At 44.8% G+C, this 27,535-nt stretch overlaps 1 protein-coding gene across 1 annotated transcript; it reads right to left on the bottom strand.

Moving 5' to 3' along the window:
- LOC118359541 (retinal dehydrogenase 2-like) lies at positions 1-26,680 on the bottom strand. The gene is made up of 13 exons (XM_035738052.1): positions 26,473-26,680; positions 12,805-12,909; positions 12,087-12,227; positions 9,628-9,757; positions 8,184-8,245; positions 7,301-7,429; positions 6,919-7,032; positions 3,487-3,589; positions 2,307-2,491; positions 1,909-2,073; positions 1,499-1,656; positions 1,186-1,260; positions 1-988 (listed from the first exon to the last, which is right to left on the bottom strand). Exons 1-13 carry the CDS (start codon positions 26,593-26,595, stop codon positions 916-918), a joined length of 1,563 nt encoding a protein of 520 aa, XP_035593945.1. The 5' UTR covers positions 26,596-26,680; the 3' UTR covers positions 1-915.
- Between the last annotated feature and the right edge of the window lie 855 nt (positions 26,681-27,535).

The raw sequence follows: 27,535 nt of genomic DNA, 5'->3' as shown, positions 1-27,535 counted from the left end.
TTTTTGAGAGAAAAAAACGCTTTTTACTAAAAAATCTATGGTCCATTTTTTATATCTTATAATTTCATAGTACATAATTGTATAAACATGAACATAGATGGACATCGATAAGAAACTTACATTATGATTAAAATACATTACTCCTCTTCTTAGCAGGTATTACTAAAATTATTTTAAGAGGTTAACCATTTTTGTTTTCACGTTTACATTGGTCATACATTGACATACAGTGTTAAGTGGTAAAAGTTCAAATAAAAACATGAACAATTAGATGTCAACAATTGCAAATTCTAATTAACAGTTTCAATGGACTCATCCATTCATTTCTGAGGTTGAGAGCTTCAGTGGTCTTGGAATGAGCTGATATGCTTCCATGAATGTTACCTGGCAAATCAAAGCAATGATACATAATGACATACAGTAGGAGGTTTGACAATGATACCCCACAACACGACCACACTGCCTCCCAACACGCTACAATGATTAGCTGACATGGGGCAAAGCAGGGATGGAGGTGCGGTGCTTAAGTCTGTGAGTGTCCAACTCCTGGGGGTTAGGGGGGTTTTGGGGGGGACGTGAACAGAGTAGCCTCTCCCATCGTCTCTCCGAGTGCTTTAGTGTGGTTAGTGGAGGAGGTGGGTGATGGCAGTAGGTTGAGGTTAGGTTTGGTGTGAACTTGAGACCGCCAGTGGACACCGGGCTGATGGAGACAGCTGATGTTGATGTTAGGAATGCCCATGGGAGGTGAGGGAGAGGAGGGGGCAGGGAGTTTTCACAGCCAATAGAGTTAGTTGCCCATGGTCATGGCTAGTTGGGATGATCAGTGTGTTTTACCACCACAGACAGACACCCAGAGGGTCAGTGGTGCGCCTCAGAGGAAGTCCTCCTCCACTACGTGTGGTGTGGCCGGCCGCCTTAGGAGTTCTTAGCTGAGATCTTTATGGTGATGGTCTTCACCTCTGAGTATTCCTTCAGGCCACAATCCCCCCTGCAAACATACACACACAATGTCAGTTGAAACAGATTTCTAATGAACTTTAGCAAGCTTATTGTACAAAGCTTCATTTGGGAATATTTTGCAACCAAACTTTTCTCTATTGTAAGCACACAGTTTACAGGAATACTTGCTTGGCTTTAGTCAAACACTTTCAGACAGTGGGCTAGGAACCAGAAAATAATACTTACAATTCACGCCCGTTGCCAGACATTTTATATCCTCCAAATGGACACTGCGTGCTCAGGGCATTGAAACAGTTTATCCTAAATACACAAAACATACATCAAACATCAGCTTTTGATTCTTCTGCATTGTTTAATAATTGTGTTGAATGGTAATGCTGGTTAAGACTGGTTAAATGAAGAGCATGCTGAGTGGAGTGTAGTTGAATACTGTATGAGCTATCGTTTAAAAAGCTACAGTAATATGACTCAACCAGTTATATGATCTATGGGGTTAACCAGGGACACATAGATCGATATGATGATGAGAGGGTCTTACCAGACGGTGCCAGCCTGCATGGCTGTGGAGATGGTCATGGCTTTGGTGATATCGCTGGTGAACACAGCTGCCACCAGGCCGTACTCTGTGTTGTTGGCCCTTTCAATCACCTCATCAATAGTCTTGAACTTCATGATCTGCTGAACTGGTCCAAAGATCTGGAGTGGACAGTCAGCAGTATGTGTAAGATGACATGTTGAAACATTCCATGATGACATCCTTGCTTAGTCACACCATTAAGTATGTGGGGGGCAAGGCCATTAATAGACATTTTAACTTATTTGGAAACCACCTTCCGTAAAATCATAGGGCATGGAAAGTCATACTGTGTTTCAGTCATACTGGGAGTTTTAGTCATACTTTGTATCAGTCATTCAGTGTACCAGTCAGTCAGTGTATCACCACCGTACCTCCTCTTTTGCGATGCGCATGTCATCTTTGACATTGGAGAAGACAGTGGGCTCGATGAAGAATCCTTTCAAGCCCAGGGCTTTGCCTCCACACTCCAGCCTGGCTCCCTCACTGATGCCACTTCGAATAAACTCCAGCACACGGCTCTGCTGCTCCTGGCTGATCTGGATTAAGAGAGAGATGAGGAGAGGAGAGGAGAGGAGAGGAGAGGAGAGGAGATGAGAGAGTTAAAGGAGGAAGCAAGAAGGAAAGCCAAAAGAGCATATTTAACATACAGTAAATAAAATACATTATATTTGGTCATGCACATATTGTGTAGATAACTGATATGTTTTGACATAGAGGATATTGTTTGACTCCTCCCTCCCTTGCAGGGTCTATGGCCCTCTATCCTCACCTGTGGACCCTGCTCTGTGGTGGGATCGAAGGGGCTTCCTACTGTCCTCCTCTTGGCCCTCTCCACACTCCTGCGCACAAACTCCTCATAGATGGGCTCTTCCACGAAGATACGAGAGCCTGCAGTGCAGCACTGGCCTGCATTGAAGAACACTCCCTGGTGGGCCTGCTCCACAGCTAGATCCACTGAGGAAGAGGAAGAAGAGTAAGAGGGGGGCTCAGTATACAGTTCATTTTAGCGGCATGTGGTAGTACATTATAACATATTGAAAAATGTTGATGAAATTCCAGATGGTTCTTATAAATTACATGAATTAAAAGCGAATATCATTAATGCACATACACTACACATGCACAATCATGGTCAGAATGTTTTCTACCACTGTCCAGGTATTCTCTATGCTGCACATTTGCTATCTGACACCTGAGAGACAGGCCCCTGCCATGGCACGCAAGGGGTTAACGGAGCCCAGTGATTTATGGGTCTCGGGCTGATGCAGGCGGCCGCGGCAGGTTCCATTCTCCTGATTTACGGGCCTTGGGGAGCCCCATTCGCGGTTGCTGAAAGCATTTGAAAGCCCCGGCACCCCCAGTTCAGTGAGACACTTAGAGCTAACATGAGAGCCATCCATCCATTGGTTTTCACAGCCCTGTGAAGCCCAGCGGAAGCTTTTGAAGATGCAAGAGCTCTCACTCCATGTGGACACATCCACTGTCTCATTTTGCATGTCAGACTAAATTATTGGACAAAACATTGTAAATAAGCCCCCTCGGCCCTCTATCAAGACAATGTCTTTAAGGCAGGGGATCCCAAACTTTTTTGTCCCACGACCCCATTTTGATATCAAAATATTTTCCCCCAGTCTGATTTATTGCCTGGTCTTGTCCATTCTGTTCTAATGAGTCCTGCAAAGCTTGTGGGCATTGTAGAGGGAAACAGTGATGGGCTCATAATATTTTGAAGCTTAAAAAGTTCAAAAGATAGAGCCAAATTTGCAGGGGAAAAAACAGAAATGTCTCTGTTGATTACAATCCCAATCTCGCGCATATTTTATTTCAGCCTTTCTCTCGCGATCCCATTTTCAAATCAGGCGATGCCACATAGGGAACCCCTGCTTCCATATGGACGACCACCTATGGGGAAACGGGAGGAACTAATAAAACAGTGTCATCAAACTTACAATCAGCGTCTGCAAAAATAATGTTGGGATTCTTTCCTCCAAGCTCCAGCGTTACTCTCTTCAAATTACTCTTCCCAGCTGCTTCTTGGATCAGCTTGCCGACCTGGGGAGGAAACAGGGCTTGGGTTTAGTTTACTCACGCAGACACAAGCAGACCTGTGGCCGGATCACTAAATGGATGCAGCCATTAAATAGCTTAGCAGGTTGGTTAGGCCCAAAACAAGGGACCACTGGGCCCACAGAAACACAAGTGTGCCAAACACACAGCCAAAATATCTATTACAGGTTCTGGGAGGCTTCAGCAGAAAAAGAAAGTGATGTTTCAGCAGCGAACAGCATCTCTTCTTAAATCAAGCGCAGGAAGAAGCAACCACAGGTTGTGTGGGTGGCAGCAGCAGCCTGGGCGTGTGGCACATTGAAACACCTAACTGTGATCAGTTGTAAAGTGATGCCTGTTTGGTGCAACGTGGGCCTACACTGCCCTGGCTGGCATCGCTGAATGCTGAGGATGATCTGAGGAGTTGGGAGTGTTAATCAAACAGCAGCAGGAGCTTTCCTTTCGACTTCTCTGTTCACAATTTCCCCCTCATCAAAAGTGCTCTCACCATTATCCAAATACTGCTGAATTCCACAGCCCTTTCCCATCTCCCTCCAGACTCACACAGTGGAGACGTGTAAAAACAGTGGTTCTCTAGTAATGCATAGCGTGAGCTCTCAGTGAAAATGAATCGCTTGCAAGTATTTGAGTCTGCCCAGCTGCTCTTATTATAATGATGTATTGAATTGACCCCAACATTATTTCTCAACACCATGAGATGAGATACACCCTTATTAAATAGAGACAAGCCTGAGAAAGAGAGCGAGCAACATTCATAACCATAAACCAACAAGCACACTTCCTGTCCACCCAGGAGTCACTGACACACATGATTTTATTTTCCAGGAGATAGAGAGAAGACCAGCGCTGGGAGAAGATAGAGGGAGTCCCCCCAGTGGAAAAGAGTGATGCCTCATCTCTTCGCACGAACAATGTTTAACACTGGAATGTCTCACTTTCCCAATACTGCCAGTTATTCTGTGTTAGGAAATGAGCAGGGCAGCCTGCTGAGTGTTCTGGTTGGAGTGGTAGAGCAGCTGTGTGATAGGAACAGCAGGACAAACCTTCCTCTGGCAGGCAGGCAGCAGGCAGGCAGCACGCTCTCTAAAGCTGTCCTGGCTGTCGCTTTCTTTGATGGCGGGGCTCAAGGGGTGCTCACTAACATGACGTTATACTGAAGTGTAAAGGAGACACGGTGCGCTGGCTCCCACTTGCGCCGCTACTGTGGAGAGTCACAGCCCTGAGTGTGTATGAGTACAAGGATGAGGGACCGCTGACTCAATGGCCACCTGAAACCACACCCCCCTTCAAGCCTCTACCCATCCACCCCCTCTACCCCCTCCAGCCTCTCAGGGGAGGCTGTGTCCACTGTCCCCTCTCGCCCGGTGTGACTGAAACCCAAGGTGACTCACAGTCTGGGCATCTACATTCTCTCACAGCAGCGCTTCATCCACTCTGTAATTGACTCCAGATCACAGGAAACAACAACAGAGAAAGCAGTTAAAGACAACTGGCCACTTTTTGGGGAAATGTTCTGTAACCTCCGATGGTAAAAAAAAGTTTAAAAAAGAGGAAGGCTCGTATGTGTTTGCTGCCTGGTAGCATGTACAGTGATGGTGGAGAAAGCCCTGTGGATGTTCATTGGTTAGGCAATGGAGCATTGATCAAATTATTAAGTGACTTAAGTTCGGGCTGCATGAATGGACTCTGAGGATCAATTGAAACCCTATTCACCCTCATTAACTGTATTACTGCATTCAGGTTCTCATTAATAACCGTTCAGATGATTTGGACATCTGGGTCTTTGTCATCCGTACAGGGCTTGACAGAGATGTTGCAACAAAAATAAATAAATAAACAAATCCCTTATATTCTCAATAAAGGCCCGAATTTGATTCAACCACACAATTTAAATAAATGTTTTTCTCCATATTATGTGAGTTTGCTTTGGCTACAGTGTTTCTGTTTGTCCCCTTATCACCAAGAGCAATCTATTATGTCTGCACATGCGTAGCAGTGTTGGTGGGTGCTGAATACCACACACAAACAGTCACTCTCCTCCCTTTCTCTCCAAACAGATCCCCAGAGTCAAAGCAAAGATACTATAAACTCTAGGGCTTCTCTAAACACTACAAAACCCTGTTTCATTTACGACAGATACACGTGATATATACGCAGGTCATTTCAAAACATATAAAATCCATCGATTTATGGCGCTTCATAATTATGTTAAGATTACTGTAGGTGCTCTTACTGCCTGAGGGGGTACATTTGTGGTTAGCAATAACAGATGTTTATAAAATTATCTACATGAATGGAATTGGCAGTCATTCTGACTGATCACACAAGACGGAGGAATGCAATCCAACCACAACATCTCCTAATGCTCACTGTCTAACATAGTCGATCATTCCTAGTTTACCATCAACATTTTTCCACTGTCTATGAAGGTGGCTGTTTTTCCTAGGGACCTGATAGACAACTCAATGTCTGTAAGGTACAGTAGCAGGTTGTCATTACACTGGCTGGGACACTTATGAGCCAGTTTGTCTGTGACTGGTCTATATGTATGTCAGTGTATGGACAATATATGTGTGTGTGTGTGTGTGTGTGTGTGTGTGTGTGTGTGTGTGTGTGTGTGTGTGTGTGTGTGTGTGTGTGTGTGTGTGTGTGTGTGTGTGTGTGTGTGTGTGTGTGTGTGTGTGTGTGTGTGTGAAGTGTTGATGTGTGTGTTAATGTGTACATTAGTGTGTGTGTGTGTGTGTGTGTGTGTGTGTGTGTGTGTGTGTGTGTGTGTGTGTGTGTGTGTGTGTGTGTGTGTGTGTGTGTGTGTGTGTGTGTGTGTGTGTGTGTGTGTGTGTGTGTGTGCGTGTGTGAAGTGTAGATGTGTGTGTTAATGTGTACATTAGTGTGTGTGTACACATTAGTGTGTGTGTGTGTGCATGTGTACATTAGTGTGCGTGTGTGTATGTGTACATTAGTGTGCGCGTGTGTATGTGTACATTAGTGTGTGTGTGTGCATGTGTACATTAGTGTGCGTGTGTATGTGTACATTAGTGTGCACGTGTGTATGTGTACATTAGTGTGTGTGTGTAGTAAAGTCCAGCAGCAGACTGCTCACCTCTGATCCCCCTGTGGTGAGAAGTAATGACAGGGCACACAACTTATGTAAGCACCTGTTTGTTTGTTATTTAGACTTCAATACAGGAACCCAATGTCCCCTAATTACAAAGCCCTCCATCTCTGCTGCTCTGCACATGTTGGTCACTGTGTCACTAAAAAAAAGCAATAGGGACAGTGGATTATCCGTCAATGGCTTTGTTCATGGAAATTACCTCAGTTGATCCTGTGAAAGCCACTTTGTCTATGCCCATGTGCGAAGCAATCGCAGCTCCTGCCGTTGGCCCGAATCCTGGCAAAATATTGACAACTCCCGGTGGAAACCCAGCCTGTCAAAACAATATGAGAGGAAACAAGCTTTAGAGGAGAGGACAGGAGAGCCAAGCAAAACCACAGGCAGTGTGGGGGAATCCGGACCCAACCCAACCTCCCTACCAGCAGACCAGAGAGAATGGACAGAACATCAAAAAGACAAGGGGCAAGAGAGACACACTGTCTCAGAGAATGGGAGAGGCCGAACACAGAGAGAAGACATGGAGGATGTGGATAAAGAGGCTCTAAGGATTGGGTTACTGTGGTGATTGTGCTGTACTGTACCTCTTTGACCAGAGATCCGATGTACAGGCAGGTGAGGGGTGTCTGCTGAGCAGGCTTCAGGACCACCGTGTTCCCACAGGCCAGTGCTGGACCTAGCTTCCATGCAGTCATCATCAGTGGGAAGTTCCACTGTAGACATAAACACCCCCACACACACACACACACACACACAGGACATCAGACTCTTGACAAAGGGCGCTCACTCATACTCAATAACTCTTGACTGCTCTCCCTGCTCTCCCACACATTCTGTCGCTTACTCACTCATAGACTCTCACTTTCACTTGCTCAACGTAGTCATGACAGGAAATGTTCTCCCGCCCTATCTATTCTCTTCCCACATCACTGAGAAAACAAGGAAATTGCAACACATGTGCAGTACTTAGAGCGTGTCATGGTACTACACAGGAGGGTGTTATTTCTACTTTACACTGAACCCCAGTAGGCCTCAGCACAGACCCACACACGCTTCCTCAAGCTCTTGCACAATCAATGCTCTGTTCTTACTTCTGTCCTCCTGTCCCTTGTCTCTTTCATAGTGCCCCCCCCTCTCTCTTTCTCTCTCTACCCCTTCCTCCTCCCCTCTCTCTCTCTCTGAGCTTATACTGATCTGACACAGTCTCTTTCTCAGCCTGCCAACAGATTTACCCAAATAGACACTCACTGATAACCACGTCAGAGACTTCCAGGAACCTGCACAATATGTTTTAACAAAAGGGCTGCCTCTGTCCCAGACCTCACAACCACCACCACCCCAACACCTTTCCTTATATCCACCTCTCACTGCATATTGAGTGGGAAGGTATGCAGATGTGGGAGAGTGACTGTTAGATTTGTCCTCTGAGACTAGCCTTCTGAATAGAAAACAAACTGGCACACTCACAGGGATGATCTGTCCACACACTCCTATGGGCTCGTGTCTAGTGAACGTAAGATAGTCTCCATCTGTAGAGGAACACACAAGAACAAGGCTTGTTACTATCCTCTGCTCTAACTGGCTTTGGGAAATGAGCATGTATGAGACATTAGCAGAGCAGTGACCGGATGACACATCAAAACATCAGGTGTCCATGTTGTGCTTTTTACCAACACAATTCATCTTGATCTAAAAAGGCAATACATCACACAGTACCATTCTTTTGTTACGCTACATTGAGCAAAATGATACGTGTCACTCTGTTTAAAGTCAGGAGAAAGCAGTGGGTGTTAAGTTGGAAGGAGAGTTTCATTCCTCTTACATTACCAGAGTAAAGGATGATACTCGTTGAGGGTGTGCCATGTTTATTCGTTCCCTACAACAGTAGTAATAACAATCGCTATTGAGTGGTAGAAAACTGAACAGTGTTTATTACAATAGAGTTATGTGATGTTCATGAGAACAGGATGGCTAAGGCTTCAGCTGATGAAGCATTGCTCCAGAGAGGAGGAGGAGGAGGAGCTTGGACCTGGAACTAAGGCCCAAGGGTGGACTGGCCAATTGCTTCATCTTCCCTGGTGGCCAAGATAAGACATCTCAACATCATCCAGGCCACAGAAACAGTTCTGTTTGTTTGTTCTGTAACACTGCTGCACATTGGAATAGTGCTAACGACAAACTCTGAACAAGCTGAGGACTGGCTGGGTTTGGTGAAGAAACACAGGAGGGGCTTGAAGAGCGACCAGACCACAGTGCTAGTCTCAGGAGGTTGTCTTTCTTAGGTCCTCTGTTTTCTTGGCTACTAAACAATAACTTAACATGCCTGTTAAAAGAGTGTGGATGACTTATGTAGACTCTCTAATGCCAGGCCCTCTGTGAGCAGACCCCATCTGGTCCTCAGGTGGGTCCCTGAGAACCATCTACTACCCAAACACCACCCCAACCCACCCAACCCCTCGCCCAGCTAATGGTTGCTCTATGACAGAGCTGCGGAGTGGCTGTCCTAACTCCTATAGACTCCCCGTTGCGATGCTTTAAATTAGCCAGAACAGCCAGCGGCCCTCGCTCTTTAGTCCTGTCACTGGGCTCCACTGGTGGCAGTCTCAACAGGAGGGCGACCATTAAGGCTCAGATTTATAACTGGCCAGGGAGCAGCCATATTTACCCTCACATCACCTCTTTGCCCTCAGCACAGCTCATCTCCTGTCCCGCAGGCCCCCAGAGAGAAGCCTGGTGCTCCGCTTATCTGCTGCTAGCTAATTAGTAATCTTCACCTGGCACTGGCATCCACCACATACCTCTGACCTGTAACATTCTGCCTGGGTTCTAGTTCGTTGAAATTGAAGAGAATAAGAATGTGCTTTTGGCTACATAACGTACAGTCAGGAAGCCTGAGTTGGAATAGACTTACCCATTGGAATGGACGTTCCATGGATCTTGTCTGCGTATCCAGCATAGTATCTGAGCGTCTTTATGGTTCCCTGGAGGTCCACAAACAGGGTGGGCAGGAAAGGCTTCCCACTGTCCATGGACTCTATAGTCTGGAGAGAAATATATATTAAAACACAATCTTTGTCTTTTTGTTTTTTCCAAGAAACAGTTGGTCTTAACATTATCTCCGGGGGGGAAATAAATAACATCATGCTACAGTGTCTATAAGTTATAAATCAACCTTTAAGACTTAGGGTTATTAGGTTGATTTAACAATATTATAACCACATCGGCAAAAGCGTAGTGCTTTTCTTCGGCATCTTTTAAAACAGTCCCCTTGTTCTGACATCTCTCTGTCACAATACGTTTGTTTTAAATCTGTTCTTTTTTTACAATAATTATTGAAAAAATATGCTTTAAATTGAAAACATTTATGTTAATGTAAAGTGACATAGGATATCTAGAAAAATGCCTTAAATATTCAAGTTATTATTATTATTATCTCCAGTAAAAAATGGACACATTTATATTTTAAGGGGGTCTTATGAAGATCCTTCTCTGATCTTCCGTGGTACATTACATGGCCATTAATATGGAGTTGCTCCCCCCTTTGGTGCTATAACAGCCTCCACTCTTCTGGGAAGGGTTTCCACTAGATGTTGGAGCATTGCTGGCAGGACTTGCTTCCATTCATCCACACAAGCATTAGTGAGGTTGGGCATTGATGTTGGACTATTCGGCCTGGCTCGCAGTCGGCGTTCCAATTCATCCCAAAGGTGTTCGATGGGGTTGAGGGGTTGAGGTAAGGACTATGCAGGCCAGTCAAGTTCTTCCACACTAATCTTGACAAACCATTTATTTGTGCATGGGGGCATTGTCATACTGAAACAGGAAGGGGCTTCCCCAAATTGTTGCCACAAAGTTGGAAACACAGAATTGTCCATAATGTCATTGTATGCTGTAGAGTTAAGATTTCCCTTCAATGAAAGTAAGGGGCATAGCCTGAACCATGAAAAACAGCCCCAGACCATTATTCCTCCTCCACCAAATATTACATTTGACACTATGCATTCGAGCAGGTAGCGTTCTCCTGGTATCCGCCAAACACAGATTTGTCCGTTGGACTGCCAAATGGATAAACTTGATTTATCACTCCAGAGAACGTGTTTCCACTGCTCCAGAGTCCAATGGTGGCTAGCTTTACACCAGTCCCACCGACACTAGGCATTGCGCATGGTGATCTTAGGCTTGTTTGCGGCTGCTCGACCATGGAAACCCATTTCATGAAACTCCCAACTAACAGTTATTGTGCTGACATTTTGTTAGGTTACAGATTTATTCTGTAATCTACACACAATACCCCATAATGACAAAGCAAAAACTGTTTTTTAGAAATGTTTTCAAATTTACATAACCATTCAAACCCTTTATTCAGTACTTTGCTGAAGCACCTTTGGCATCAATTACAGCCTTGTGTCTTCTTGGGTATGACGCTACAAGCTTGACACACCTTTATTTGGGGAGTTTCTCCCATTCTTCTCTGCAGATCCTCTCAAGCTCTGTCAGGTTGGATGGCGAGCATTGCTGCACAGCTATTTTCAGGTATCTCCAGAGATGTTTGATCGGGTTCAAGTCTGGGCTCTGGCTGGGCCACTGGTGCATTGCCTTGGCTGCGTGCTTAGGATCTTTGTCTAGTTGGAAGGTGAACGTTCACCCCAGTCTGAGGTCCTGAGCGTTCTGGTGCAGGTTTTTATCAAGGATATCTCTGTACTTTGCTCTGTTCATCTTTGCCTCGATCCTGACTAGTCTCCCAGTCCCGGCCGCTGAAAAACACCCCCACAGTGTAACCGGTGTGAAATGGATAGCTAGTTAGCGGGTGTGCGATAATAGCTTTTCAATCGGTGACGTCACTTGCTCTGAGACCTTGAAGTAGTGACCACGGCTTTAGTAGAGCGATAGGCTGTACAGAAAATTCCTTCAAACTCATGGCTTGGTTTTTGCGCTGACATGCACTGTCAACTATAGGACCATATATATAGACAGTTGTGTGCTTTTCCAAATCATGTCCCATCAATTGAATTTACCACAGGTGGAATCCAAACATCTCAAGGATGATCAATGGAAACAGGATTCACTTGAGCTCAATTTCGAGTCTCATAGCAAAGGGTCTGAATACTTATGTAAATAAGTACATACATTTTTATTATTTTTTAAATTTGTAAAAATGTCTCATGACCTGTTTTCACTTTGTCATTATGGGGTATTGTGTGTAGGTTGCTAAGGATTTTTTATTTATTTAATCAATTTTAGAATAACCCTGTAACGTGGCAAAATGTGAAAAAGTCAAGGAATCTGAACTGTATAGTGTATGTTCCTTTGAGCATGTTGCAAAAACAAAGAAGTCTGGGATCTGGACTTAGAGCACTGTGGTAGACTCACTGCTAGATAGGCACTGTCCCTCTCCACCAGGTCAGCCAGTTTAGCCAGCAGTCTACCCCTTTCTGACGCGTCCATCCTCCGCCACACTGAACCAAGGGTGAAGGCCAGCCGGGCCGCCTGCACCGCCTTGTCCACATCAGCCTGTAGAAGAGAAACAGTTTAAGGATTGAATCAGCCTGAGGGAGAGAAACAGAGAAACAGAGAAACAGTTGAATGATTGAATCAGCCTGAGGTAGAGAAACAAAGAAACCGTATCCAGTACACAGTTTAATGATAGAACCTTATCCAGTTAACAGGTGTTTCTCCACCTCCACTGAGACAAATAAAATGTGTCTGTCTATTCCGAATGATACTTAATGGATCTTTCATTAACATGTTTAAGGCTTGTTCTGCTTCAGTTATTCCACACAGAGGTGCTGATTTAGGAAAGGAGAGGAGGAACAGCCGAGCCAGAGAACCAAACCACATTAGACTAAACTCCCTGCCCGTTTGCTTTCCTTGTTTTTTTGGACACATAACTCACACATGGACAATGCATGAAGGAGAGGATGCCAGGACAGAGGTGGTGGGAAACACGTGTGGAAAACCCAAGCGTAGCTCTGTCTAACAAACATCTAATCCTCAAACACTGCAAGGGAAAGTACCTGTGTTTTCATTTCTGAAAATATAAGATATGGGAATGCAGAAACTACAGATTTGTTTTTATTTTCTACAATACCTTCTCTGCTTCTTGGACCTCACAGATCTGCTCTCCGCTGGCTGGGTTGTAGACTGGGAAGGTCTTTCCGCTCACAGAGTCTTGCCACTCATTGTTGATGAAAATCTGCAGGGAGAAAAGATGCAGCGTTCAGTGCACAGGATGGAGAGGCCCATGTGAGAGGGAAAATCTGGTTCTAGGAGCAGCTATGTTTCTCTCCAGAGCCTATTCAGCCATTCCTGCTCTAAAGAGGCACAGGGGCCCTGGTATAACATTATACTTGTGCAGTTTTCTCAACACACAAATGCTGAATCAAGACACAAGTATTTACCTGATCAAATAAGAAATGTGCTGTTAAAAATGTGCTGTGTTTCATGATTAGATTATTGGGATCAGTTTGAGAGGGAGCATAATTGTAAGGTTGGATCATTGGTAATGTGTGTTATATTATTTAATAAAAACGTATTGTTTTGTTACCGTGGTGCAAAAAAAACAACCTATTCCGTAACTAATGGTAGTTCCTGATAAACAGTCTAGTGAGAGCGAGCCTGGCTCCTACAAGTGCCTCTCAGTTCTTGTGTAAGGGAGGGAGAGAGGCAGGGAGCCAGGCAGGCAGGGAGGGAGGGAGGGAGGGAGGGAGGGAGGGAGGGAGGGATGGAGGGAGGGAGGGAGGGAGGGAGGGAGGGAGGGAGGGAGGGAGGGAGGGAGGGGGAGGGAAAGGGAAGAATCTGTGGAAATGTGGACAGAGATTCCTGCCTGCCCCGCATGGCTCTCTGGGGAGTACTCCAACATCTAGACAAAGAGGTGGGGGAGATATAAATCCCTATCAGACACCAGACACCCCCTCACCCCCTCACTCCCTCATACACACACACACACACACACACACACACACACACACAAACACACACAAACACGTGCGCACACACATACATAAACGCATACACACACAGAGAGAGAGAGAGACACACGTTTCACAACATCGCTGCTCGTTTATGAGATCATAAAACACAGGCCACACTTGGTTTCTGTGATGCGTTAAAGCAAGCCGTCCGTTAAACAACCACCTGGGATTCCAAACGGACTCTTTTCAAGCTCAATAAAGACCCAAAGAAAAACAAATGTTTAGACAAATAACAGAAATGGTACATATCTCAAGGAATTGGCCTGAGTGAATATGTTTAATAACAGTCCTCTGAGCTTAATTTTAAAAGCCCCCTAACAAACTGGTGTGATTTGATTATACAAATGTGACGGATGTCTTATGTAAGAGTAAGGTAAATTAAAGATGTCTCTGTCCCGTTGGCTTATTGACATGTTTGGGTCTATCACAGCGACTCCTCAGACACTGTTTTTAATTAATGTCAGTCTGTCTGATAGATGGGGTGTTAAGAAAACATCTGCTGGCTTAAATCCTCCTGTATACACATGTGCTCTTACCATACTTTTATTTGAGAGGGAGAAAAGATACACTGAGAGCAGAACTGAAAGCAGGGTTCAAGTGTCCCGCTGGCCCAGGCCTCTCTAGCTCTACAACATGTTTACCAACGTAAACTTAGAGGCTTAAGCACAATTTAATTGGCTGTAAACTGTGAGGAGTGTTTACTTTAGGGCAGGTATAAAATGCCAGCTCGGTTGGAAACCATTCAAGACTCAGCACACAGACATCACTCTCACTCCCTCCCACTCACTCTCTCCTGCAGTTGTCTGCTTTACAAGAAGAACCTTGCACATGAATAACTCATGTTTGAGTGTTCAGGTGTTCGGTATCTGCCTGTACCACTCTGTGGGCCATACCATACAAACTTGTATACCATTTCAATGAATCTGTATTAGCCTGCCCTGAACACTTCCCCACACACACAACAGATAGAAACAGGCCCACTGAGGGTCCTCGTCCAACACATCCCAGCACAGCACACAAAGTGGACCCACAGTCATTTCAGACAGCAGAATCGACACAGGCCCCCTGTGGGCTCTCTCCCATCCACATCCCAGACTTTATTAGTGGGCTCTCTCCCAGCCACAGCCCAGCCTTCTCAGTGAGTTCTCTCCCAGCCACAGCCTAGCCTTCTCAGTAAGTTCTCTCCCAGCCACAGCCCAGCCTTCTCAGTGAGTTCTCTCCCAGCCACAGTCTTGCCTTCTCACTGAGTTCTCCCCCAGCCACAGCCTAGCCTTCTCAGTGAGTTCTCTCCCAGTCACAACCTTGCCTTCTCAGTGAGTTCTCTCCCAGCCACAGCCTAGCCTTCTCAGTGAGTTCTCTCCCAGCCACAGCCTAGCATTCTCAGTGAGTTCTCTCCCAGCCACAGCCTAGCCTTCTCAGTGAGTTCTCTCCCAGCCCCAGCCTAGCCTTCTCAGTGAGTTCTCTCCCAGCCCCAGCCTAGCCTTCTCAGTGAGTTCTCTTCCAGTTCATCCAAGCTGAGTGTTCTCAGGCGCCTTCCATCGGGGGCCACCTTTAATCTGACTCTCATTAAGAGCACTTCATAAAAGTGTCAGTGACGACGAGGAGCTGAGGGCCTGCTACAAAAACAGAAAGCCCTATAGAGCACGGAATTAGTTTTAAAATTTATAGGGGCCACTGTAGTGGAACGTCCTAAATCAGGGGAGCCCCCTGACAGCCCCGACAGTCTGAGCAAGAATGCAGTCCGTGGGTAGCTTTATGCACGGCGTAACCCCGCTCACAAGGCACCGCCGAAGGAGAGGGGATAAAACAGGGGAACAGTGGACCAGGCAGCCATCTAAATCATGGCTAGAAAAGGACAACCATCAGCCACCGTTTGGCTCGGCCCTCTCGGGGCTCAGGGGACTGTTAGACTTTTGTCTCGTCCCATTCAGAGAGTTGATTAAGACGACAAGGCTGCACACTAAATCAACTCTCAACGTTTCTCAAAATTGCTTTTAGGTTAATTTAGAAATGTAGGGGGAAAAACTAAGATGGAAACTCAAGTGCAAAAGTGCAAATTTTGAAATGATGTGTTTTCTTTTTGTTTTTTCCCATCCCCCCGTGGTGTCCTTGCTCTCACCACACATGGCGGTTTCATTTGTATACAAATCATTATCCCCATATAAGTACTCACTGCCTTTGATAATGAGCCATTATAAATCAATTGACCATGTCTTAGCTCCAATCAAGTCTAGCAAAATGAAAAAAATAACAGCTACAGTACCAGTCAAAAATTTGGACACACCTACTCATTCAAGGTTTTCTTTATTTGGACCATTTTCTACTTTGTAGAATAATAGTGAAGACATCACAACTATGAAATAGCACATATGGAATCATGTAGTAACCCCCCAAAAATTCCACAAATCAAAATATATTTTAGATTATTCAAAGTAGCCATCCTTTGCCTTGATGACAGCTTTGCATACTCTTGGCATTCTCTCAACCTGATTCATGAGGTAGTCACCTGAAATGCATTTCAATTAACAGGTGTGCCTTGTTAAAAGTTAATTTGTGGAATTTCTTTCCTTCTTAATGCGTTTGAGCCAATCAGTTGTGTTGTGACATGGTAGGGGTAATATACAGAAGATAGCCCTATTTGGTAAAAGACAAAGTCCATATTATGGGCAAGAACAGCTCAGATAAGCAAAGAGAAATGACAGTCCATCATTACTTTAAGGTCAGTCAATCCGGAACATTTCAAGAACTTTGAAAGTTTCTTCAAGTGCAGTCACAAAAAAACATCAAGCGCTATGATGAAACTGGCTGTCATGAGGACCGCCACAGGAATGGAAGACCCAGAGTTACCTCTGCTACAGAATTACCAGTGTCAGAAATTGCAGTCGAAATACATGCTTCACAGAGTTCAACAGACACATCTCAACTGTTCAGAGGAGACTGTGTGAATGTTTTTTTTACCCCTTTTTTCTCCCCAATTTCATGGTATCCAATTGTTGTAGTAGCTACTATCTTGTCTCATCGCTACAACTCCCATACGGGCTCGGGAGAGACAAAGGTTGAAAGTCATGCGTCCTCCGATACAACCCAACCAGCCATACTGCTTCTTAACACAGCGCGCATCTAACCCGGAAGCCAGCCGCACCAATGTGTCGGAGGGTACACCGTGCACCCAGCCCGCCACAGGAGTCGCTGGTGCGCGATGAGACAAGGACATCCCCACCGACCAAGCCCTCCCTAACCCGGACGACGCTATGCCAATTGTGCGTCACCCCACGGACCTCCTGGTCGCAGCCGGTTACGACAGAGGCTGGGCACGAACCCAGGGACTCTGATGGCACAGCTGGCGCTGCAGTAGAGCACCCTTAACCACTGCGCCACCCGGGAGGCCCAGGCCTTCATGGTTGAATTGCTGCAAGGAAACCGCTACTAAAGGACACCAATAATAATAAGAGACTTGCTTGGGCCAAGAAACACGAGCAATGGACATTAGACCGGTGATGTGAGATTTTTGGTTCAAACCGTAGTGTCTTTGGAAGACGCAGAGTAGGTGAACGAATGATCTCCGCGTGTGTAGTTTCCACCGTGGACCATGGAGGAGGAGGTGTGATGGTGTGGGGTGCTTTGCTCGTGACACTGTCAAGGCACACTTAACCAGCATGGCTACCAAAGCATTCTCCAGTGATACGCGATCCCATCTGTGTCACGCCCTGACCTTAGAGAGCCTTTTTATTTCTCTATTTGGTTAGGTCAGGGTGTGATTAGGGTGGGCATTCTAGTTTTTCGTTTTCTATGTTGGCCTCGTTGTCTCTGATTGGGGATCATATTTAGACAGCCTTTTCCCACCTGTTTGTGGGATCTTGTTTTTGTGTAGTGCCTGTTAACACTGCAATTTCTTCACGGTTCATTTGTTTTCTGTATTTGTTTTGGTGAGTTTCTTTGATTAAAACATGTGGATCTCTACTGCGCCTTGCTCCATTCATTATAACGAATGTGACAGAAGATCCCACCTCAACTGGACCAAGCAGCCTGCCCTGGAGGAGATGGCGTCTTGGTCTTTGGAGGAGGTTGAGGAGAGAATATCCTGGACTTGGGAGGAAGTCTTGGAGAGATACGATAGCCTGCCGTGGAAGCAGACGGAAGCAGCAAAGGAGCAACAACGATGACACTGGGGTTCGCGACCACGACGGAAGCCCGAGAGGCAGCCCCAAAAAAATATTTTGGGGGGCACACGGGGTGGTTGGCGGAGCCAGGGATTAAACCAGAGCCAACTCCCCGTACTCACCGTGGGGAGCGTGTGACTGGGCAGGCACCATGTTTTGCAGTAATACGCACTGTGTCTCCAGTGCGCATCCACAGCCCGGTGCGTGCTGTGCCAGCTCCCCGCACTTGCCGTGCAAAAGTGGGCATCTGTCCATGATGGGTGGTGCCGGCTCAGCACGCCTGGTCTCCAGTGCGCCTCATCGGTCCAGGATATCCTGAGCCGGCTCTATGCGCTGTATCTCCGGTGCATCTTCACAGCCCAGTGCGTCCTGTGCCAGCTCCCCGCAAGTGCCGTACGAAGGTGGTCCTTTGTCCAGGACGCGTTGTGCAAGCTCCACGCTCCAGACCTCCAGTGCGCCTCCACGGTCCAGTATGTCCTGCCACGGCCATATGTACTGTGTCTCCAGTGCGCCTCCACGGTCCAGTATATCCTGTGCCAGCTCCATGCACCCGGCCTCCAGTGCGTGTCTCCAGCCTGGTACGCCCTGTGCCTGCTCCACGCACGAAGCCTCCAGTGATGATCCATGGCACGAAGCCTCCAGTGATGATCCATGGCCCGGAGCCTCCAGTGATGATCCATGGCCCGAAGCCTCCAGTGATGATCCATGGCCCGGAGCCTCCAGTGATGATCCATGGCAAATAGCCTCCAGAGACAATCCAAGGTCCGGAGTCTCCAGCGACAGTCTGCAGTCCAGAGTCTCTAGTGACGGTCTGCAGTCCAGAGCCTCCAGCGAAGGTCGGCAGTCCAGAGCCTCCAGCGTCGATCAACAGTCCAGAGCCTCCAGCGAGGGTTCCCAGTCCGGAGTCCCCGGCAACGATCTACGGTCCGGAGTCCCTGGCGACGATCTACGGTTTGATTCCTCCAGCGATGATTCAAAGTCCGGAGCTTCCGGCGACGATCCCCGCACCAAAGGCGCCACCGAAGTTGGCGGAGTCACAAGAGGAGCGGGGTCTGCGTCCTGCACCGGAGCCGCCACCAAGGGTAGATGCCCACCCAAACCGTCCCCTATAGGTTCAGGTTTGCGGCCAGATGGGGTACTGTCACGCCCTGACCTTAGAGAGCCTTTTTATTTCTCTATTTGGTTAGGTCAGGGTGTGATTAGGGTGGGCATTCTAGTTTTTCATTTTCTATGTTGGCCTGGTATGGTTCCCAATCAGAGGCAGCTGTCTATCGTTGTCTCTGATTGGGGATCATATTTAGGCAGCCTTTTCCCACCTGTTTGTGGGATCTTGTTTTTGTGTAGTGCCTGTTAACACTGCAATTAGTTCACGGTTCGCTTGTTTTCTGTATTTGTTTTGGTGAGTTTCTTTGATTAAAACATGTGGAACTCTACGCACGCTGTGCCTTGGTCCATTCATTATAACGAACGTGACAATCTGGTTTGAGCTTAGTTGGACTATCATTTGTTTTTCAACAGGACAAAGACCCAACACACCTGTAAGGGCTATTTGACCAAGAAGGATGGTGATGGAGTGCTGCATCAGATGACTTGGCCTCCACAATCACCGGACCTCAACCCAATTGAGATGTTTTGGGATGAGTTGGACCGCACAGTGAAGGAAAAGAAGCCAACAAGTGCTCAGCATATGTGGGAACTCCTTTAAGACTGTTGGAAAAGCATTCTAGGGGAAGCTGGTTGAGAGAATGCCAAGAGTGTGCAAAGCTGTCATCAATGCAAAGTGTGGCTACTTTAAAGAATCTGAAATCTAAAATATATTTTGATTTGTTTAACACTTTATTGGTTACGACATGTTTCAAATGTGTTATTTCATAGTTTTGATGTATTTACTACTATTCTACAATGTAGAAAATAGTCAAAATAAAGATGTGTCTAAACTTTTGACAGGTACTGTATGTTAGTCCCAAAGCCTGTTTTAAGATGATAACTGACATTGGGAAAGTTATATGTTGTGTGTATTGTACAAATAGGAAAGAAAACAAGTGGTGGGATCCAGACCTCACAGAACACCAACATGAAGACAATTGCTAAAAATGCATAGAACCTTTATACTGAATGAAATCATTCGATTTGTGTTTATGAGGGAATGCTTCAAGCTGTGTGGTTTCTTATTATTTGGTAAACACGCAGGCCATTTTGGTATTACAGAAAGTTGGCAGAGTTTGTGCTCCCGGTGAAGCCGTGACATCTGATCCTCCTACAACACAGAGAGAGAGAGAGAGCTGCCTGGCGTGGATGGGAACTGGACAGTCTGCAGATAGGTCAACACTTTATGCATGGGCCACAGGACAGCTGCAAACATTTAGCAACCCCCATGTTTTTCTGTTAAAACTGTCAATCTCACATTGCTGACAGTACTTGTCTGTTTGGCTGATGAAATTATGAGACTTGCGTGCCTGAAGCCAACGATGAATACAAGGTTTACAGAATACATGTTTCTGATCACATCAGCGTGGCTCTATTGTTCACTATAAAGGGCACAATTGTCAATATAAAAATATGCTCTGCTTATCTACAACATGCTCTCAATGCAATGGGACTAGGTGGTTATCACCTCGACCAAGCAAAAGGTAGATATATTTGGGAGTCCCCTGAGAATACATGTGCAATCAGCAGACATTGAGAAACTAAAGAGTAATGTTCCGTCAGTTCAGTGAAGTCAAAGCGCAGTCCTGCTGATCCATTTCTCATCTGCCACTGGGCTCTCTCTGGAGGCTGCTCCACAACTGCACTAGGGAGTGAGGGCAGGCAGGGGATGCCAAAGTACTCACAGCAGCCAGCAAAACATCTGTTTGGCCTCTAGCGTCTTCTCATGGCTCACACGCTTAAGGAATATTTAATGGGACTCATTTCTCGTCCATTTTCAGGAGGCAGGAGAGAGTTAAAAACATACATATATGTTTATACACAGCAGGCCAAGATTCCACAGCCAGACGGATCCTGATCAGGGCACCTGCAGCTTTCGTCTGCACAGGAAGTTTCATATCCTTTCCTATCACAGGACCTCTATTTCCGTTCTGTTTTCTGGATCTGTTTCAATAAATGTATAATTACTACTGTTACAAGTGAGGGGAGGGCATGTGAAACTGGAGCCCAGTTGGTGTTTTTCCCCCAGTCTTCCTGACACCATAGAACCTTCATGTTTTCCATTCACACACCCGGAGACAATGCCACCCTGCTCTCCTGGGTGTGGAGGGGACGACCCCGCTGTCACCGACTGGCAAACATCTTTGTCTTGACTGTGTGTGTGGTGAGAAAGTTGAATCTGTTCCCCCTCACTCCTTAACGCAAGAAACAGAAATTCAATAGGAAACTGTGTTTGAATATGAATTGTCATTTGTTCAAATGGATGGAACATGCGGGAGTTGGAGTTGGGTGGCACAGCCTCTTCTAAGCCGCCATGTGGTGCCAATGTCTACAGAGTCTGAGATTGACACTTTCACTGAGGTACACTGAGTTTGTCTTTCAATCAGCTGTATCATCTGTGCAGATTTCAAACATAACATTTATCCTAATTCAATAAATATCTGCGTTAAAGAAATAGCCTAATTTCATAAAATAATATTAGGGATATCAAATCCCAGATTTTCATAAAGAGCATAAGCCTTTAAGACTGAAAGACTTAACCATATTTTTCTAAGGGTTCAAATGATCAAAATATTACATTGATGTAAGAATAAAATATTCTATGCTTCCACTACATTCTGTCAGTGGGAGAAATAACACAAATAAATGTCATCTGGGTAGAATATAACTACAGTGATCCACTAGTGATAAGGGGTGACTGGGGCCTGGTGACTATGACTTCATGTCTGGCAGACTTCTGCTCTCTGTGTATCTAAGACTCTCTAGAGGGGAGAGCTTTTTATGGATATCAGAGGATTTATGGAGCCAGCAGTTTTTCACAATGACACCATAAGGATTTACACGTTCCATGTCAACCGGCCTGAAGACTTAAGGTATAGAAGTTAATGGGATAACCTCCCTGTCACCGGGCTTCCTTAAAGAGTGATTAAGAGACAGGAGACACAATGTTGACGCCTCTGCTCAGACGATAATTTACACTCACTGCACAAACAGCCATTTCACACCGACGTACATATTCATGGTACCGCAAGCTCACCCTGTCACAACCAGGGATGTGTATAACTGCGTTTGTGATTGTGCGTCGGAGAGAAAGAAGGGGGGAGAGTGTGAAACGAGAAAGAGAGGGAATCGGAGAGAGAGATAAGAAGAAAAAGTGAACACTCGCTGTGCTAGTTGTGATAAATCATTCAGTCTCCCAGTGTCCTCCACCTTGGGGTTTGTTTGATGTTCATCGCAGTAAGATGGTGGTTTTGAAGTGAAAAACTCCAGAAGTGCAGGTCAGGTTCTGGCAAGGCAGGTCACTGACCCACACTGTGAGACAGGCCCAGAATTTACAGCCCAGTGGACAGCACCTAGCATTGGGGAGCCCCAGCCTTCATCTGTACTATCTCAATCAGTGACGGATTGATGGGGCCTCTTTCATTCATCCGCATTGACTGACTGACTGGACTTCTCACAGATTAGTTTACAAAACCCTTCCTCGCTTCAATATGCAGGTTATAGATTCCTATTAAGGCCTAAAGTGTCAGCAATTGCACAATTCTTTTTTTTTTTAAACAGTTAACGTAAGCCAATCTGGAAAATAAAAGCCATTATTTACATTGGGAAGCTATATAATGAGCATGGCAACTGCGTCTAGTTAAAGTCTGGTATGTTTGAACATTGTGAAGGTTGCATACGCATAGCCCTTCCTGATTCACTGCATTTGACACAGTTGAAAATTAAACCCTATTTGGATTACGGCCCAAATTCCTCTGCCAGGATTCACTGATTTACAGTCCTCATTCCCCACAGTCTATATACGCTCACAGGTGTAGGATCTTAATTTGAGCACCCTGTTACAGGAGAACTGCAATGATGGAACAGTAAAACTTGTGGTGTATTTAAAGTTTAGAAAGGCTTCTGAAGTTTGTAATATTCACTTTGAAATTTCAGACTTGATTATCCCTTACGAAAAATGTATCAACCCCTACAAAAATTTTCATGAATTATAATCCACATAATAATCTCCTGTTGCTGCAGGATTATTTTCTCAACTCAAGATCCTACATCTGTAAAAGTACACTAAACTACAACCGTGCTACAGTGACTCCAGTTTACCATTAACTACAGATACCTCTGTCCTACTGACAATGAGGAATCCCTGCATAACAGTTTTATAGTAAACAATGACAGAAAAAATGTCTATACCTTTTGGCCGTTCAAACATTATGCAGGATCATACACACTAAGTATCAAATCAAACACATTTTGTGACCTCAACTTTGCATTTTCAGGTGTCTCTCTCAACAACTTGAAGGAGAATGTGCCAGAAATGCTCCTTCCCTCCATCTCTAAAGATTTATTCTTCTAGGTGTCTGGTTTAACGACTCCTAATCATTGAGCGGTGTGAGAAGCCACCCGGGCCAGAGAAATCACCCCCTAAAACCCTGCTAACACTGCCTCTGTCTCCATTCATTAACTATACACCACACAGTTGATCCTTCTCCTCTCTCTCCCCTCTCTGCAAAAAGCTAAAATCATCAATAAATGCCCATCAGGGTAGGTTCATTTATGGCTTCCTTCGTGGTGCTATCAGCCCTGTAGACTACCTCACAGACGGAGAGCTCTAAAGCCGACTCTCCTGTGACCATTCAAATGCTATGTTTTTATACTAACTTAGTGTCTTACTACCCAGCTGGTTTCAGGCCACAAGCTATGGTGAAGTGGGGGTAGGGTAGATCGAGGAACAGAGACCCAAGCGTCCTCTTTTTACGGCTGTAGCTACAGGAGAGCGGGGTGTGAAAAGTTAGATTTTTTTAATTAACAAAGCAAAGGGAGACCTGAGCAGACCTTCCAAAGTTTCACTGATCTGCACAATAACACGCAGGGAGGGAGATAGCTTAACTGACAAGTTCACACAAATGTCTCTTTGACACCAAACAGTTCATGGCTCAGTGAAAGGGACAAGGGGCAAAGCGTCTATGGCGATAACACCTCTCTATCTCACACCTCTCTACAGTCACTGTTGGTGCTAAACATACTATGGCCCTATCTTTAAGGACACACTATTAGTAACATCCATTTGCAAAACAAAACTGTTGACTGAAAAAAATACATGCCCATCCATAGTGACTATCTCAAACTGTATTCATATTCACTTATCAATGATCATGTTTTACAGTAAGTAGAAAAAAACATCAACATACTCAAGCTCATGTGAGACCAAGGAAACAATTCTAACCCTGAGTGTAAAGGAGCTGCGTTACAAGCATGTTCATTCTCAGCTCTCTACTAGACGTCTGGCTGCAAAAGGCAGAGGCACATCACACAACTAGCCTACAAGGAGTGGAAGAATGCGTAGGGCTACACAGAGAGCATGCGCCCACAGTCCAGAAGGCCAGCTCTCTTCTAGCTAAGGACCCTGCTCGCAGTGTTCATTCTCCCCCTGGCAGGCAGGCGGTGGGGTGGATAGAACATGAACAGGGTGTGAGGAGAGGAGCGCCTGCATCAGGGGTGGCCGTAAATCAGTGATCTCCTGCCCCCCATGTCCACCAAACCAACAGGGACTGGAGGATTCAAATTCCTGGGGGTTAATTCACCAAGGCCTGCGCTCCCTAAAGGTTCTCCTAAACATTCCACCCTTTGCGTGCATTCTTTTAAATAATACTAAGCATGAGGGAGGTAGAGAGAGGGAGAGAGGGAAGCAGAGCTGATAGCATGACTGTGCACATAAGGCAGGCATGCTAAACAAGTTCTCCTCTTATGGCGAGTAGACCACTGTAAGTTGCTTGTTTCCTCAGCGAAGTGCCCTTTGAACTTACAACAACAAGGTGTGAGGCTAACACTGATTACAACACTGTACTTCATATTGTGCTGTTATGGAGCTCTCCTCAATAAGAAGTGCCCTTTACTCACACTCATGGCAATAAAAGCATAGGATTTCAAACTGCAGAAGGAACCATGCTACAGCAAACAGACAAACATCCACATTATTATACATGTTTGGATGGTGACTCTACAGTCAGGTCCTAGTGATTTGATTAAATGTATACCAGCATTAAGTAAAGGGGGAGTTGAGAAACAGCCTATACTGGGCCTATACTGACATCACAGGGCCTATATTATTCTCATTAATGAAATCCTCAAAATGCAAGCCTAAAATGTGCAAACAATAATGACCAAAAATATGACACTTTCAGAGGAAGCACTTGGAGTCTGATTCCTGCTGTGTAGGCCTACTTAAACGCCAACGGAGCCCATAATAACCAACCACAAGTGTAACGGCACAAAAATCTATTCAAATACCATTCAAATACAATGTCTAGGCTATAGAGTACACATAACATAAAATATGTAGGAAACATGAGACTTATGATTGAAATAAGTCTTCACATTTCATCAAGTGTTCTTGCGTAATTTTGCATGAGGTCAGAAGAGTCATGCGGACTTCTAAGGACAATAATGGACTAGAACACCACGACTTTGCAATTAATTCCGTGAATCTAATAACTTATTCTGAATCATAGTAAAATTAATAGACTTTACAACATGCGTAAGGGGTTCTGAAACCAGGGAAAGAAACCAAGACCCTCCTCATTTTATGTTCAAGCTTTGATATGATTGAATACAATTAGTTTAAATACATATTTTGAAACGAAAAAAAGCACACTTAAGATAAAATATGATAATGGGCCTATCAAATGTATATCAGACCAAACCATGGATTTTTACAACAAAAATGTCTTCCAAAGTGAACATTTTCAATTCAATCGTCTTTTGAAATGACAGGTGTGAATGAATCACAGCAACAAAGGTATTTTTTCTAATTGCATGCAAGTGATATAAGATACCTGGGAATCATGTTTATCATCAATAAATAGTTAATAACATGCGTTTATTATCAATCACATAACGGCAGGTTATTCTATCTGGACAGAATTGCGTAACGACAACATTCTATCTGAAAAAATGCTGACCTTCACTAAATGACTGCTGTCACCTGTGATAAATACTATTCATTGTAGCCACTGCAGATGACATACGGACTATATGAGTCATGGTGAATATAAAAGTGAAATAAAAACCACCTGTGCAATATAATTATGTTGGCAACGCTGTTAATCATTCAAACATGCCTTGGAAAACACTGGATGCGGCCGTATGTGATAACTTTTAGAAAAGTTTCACACATACTGTACGCCACATGTTGATGAGCTGTATTATATGCTATGAGTTGAGCAATGAATGTGAGCAAAGATCTGAAACAAATTTTACGAGGGTAAATCCAAAACTTAAATGAACATTTTAAACCGGACTCAATCACCTGTACTGTGCGCAAAGACATTGGCTAAATTGGGCAGTTACACACTTTGAAAATTGTGTCTATCATCTACAGACAAATACCTTTAGGGGGGAAATATTCTGCATAATAGAAGAGATATGATACATTGAACATAATATGTGACTCGGAGTAAAAGTTCAAGTTGTTTCACAGACCTTGGTGTACTTGATATCCGCGTTGGGCACCGGCGAGGGCATCAGCTGGAGTGATGCCATGAGCGCAGCGGCATCGGCGTCGGTCTTCACTTCACCAGGGAGTTCGATTTTACTGGAAGTCATCGCGCCTGCCTCCGTGTGTCTGTTGCAGATGCGTCTTCGTTTTTTTCTACTGATTTCTGATTAGGACTTTGGAATCCTTCCTGTGTTTATAACCAGGTGTCAGCGGCGGTCCGTTTTTATTGGGTAGAGAACAGGGCCGTCCTCCTGATAGAATTAAAATCTAGCTTAATTTACATAAACGAACCCAGCCATCCATGTTGGGGAGGGAAAGTACTTATCGCAATGTCTCTCGTTATAAGTCAAAGCAAACACATTGAAATTGATATGTTATCTGTATTGAATACATAGTGCCAGTTTAAACACACGGACTTACATTTAAGATATTATAATGAATCTACTATAACAAAATGGGATCAGAGTAAGATGTTATATTGGAGAAGTGGTGCTTGTGGTATTTACGAGAGAATTAAACACCTTGGTAAACGGTAAGTGTGAAAGCAATTCCTGAAACGACTCTTTAATAAAAACAACATGCACAGACTTGAGCTGTAAAGACTCCACGGTGCGCCTTTAAGTAAACGAACCTTCTTTATATGAGACTTGTGTAAGAGAGATTCTGAACCTTTTTCTCTCCATATATGGGTCTATAATAGGCAAATGTATAGAATATTTTTAAGTACTCAGCTAATTATTTTGTAGATAAAACTTAGTCTATTCATGAATAGCAGTGGCCTTATTTCCATAAGAGGTGGTAAGAAGCATAATAATTCATCCTGATGCTGGACTACTTAGAACAAACCCGAATAACATAATGTATTTATTCTTCAGCTACACTTGTCATATTTAAGTGTGATGTCTTTGAATAAGGTCCGTTTGCCACACATTTCATCAACTTGCCTGTTATAACATCCTCACAAGGTCTTAAGATGTTATTTAGTGTGGACTTAAAGCCAACATTATTATTTCCTTGTCTGTTGATGAGAGGCATCTGTCCTGTGGT

This window comes from Oncorhynchus keta, chromosome 2 (assembly GCF_023373465.1).
Source record: "Oncorhynchus keta strain PuntledgeMale-10-30-2019 chromosome 2, Oket_V2, whole genome shotgun sequence".
NCBI classification, from domain to species: domain Eukaryota; kingdom Metazoa; phylum Chordata; class Actinopteri; order Salmoniformes; family Salmonidae; genus Oncorhynchus; species Oncorhynchus keta.
Note: the sequence above shows the minus strand (reverse complement) of the source record. Positions and strands in the feature narration are given on the sequence as shown.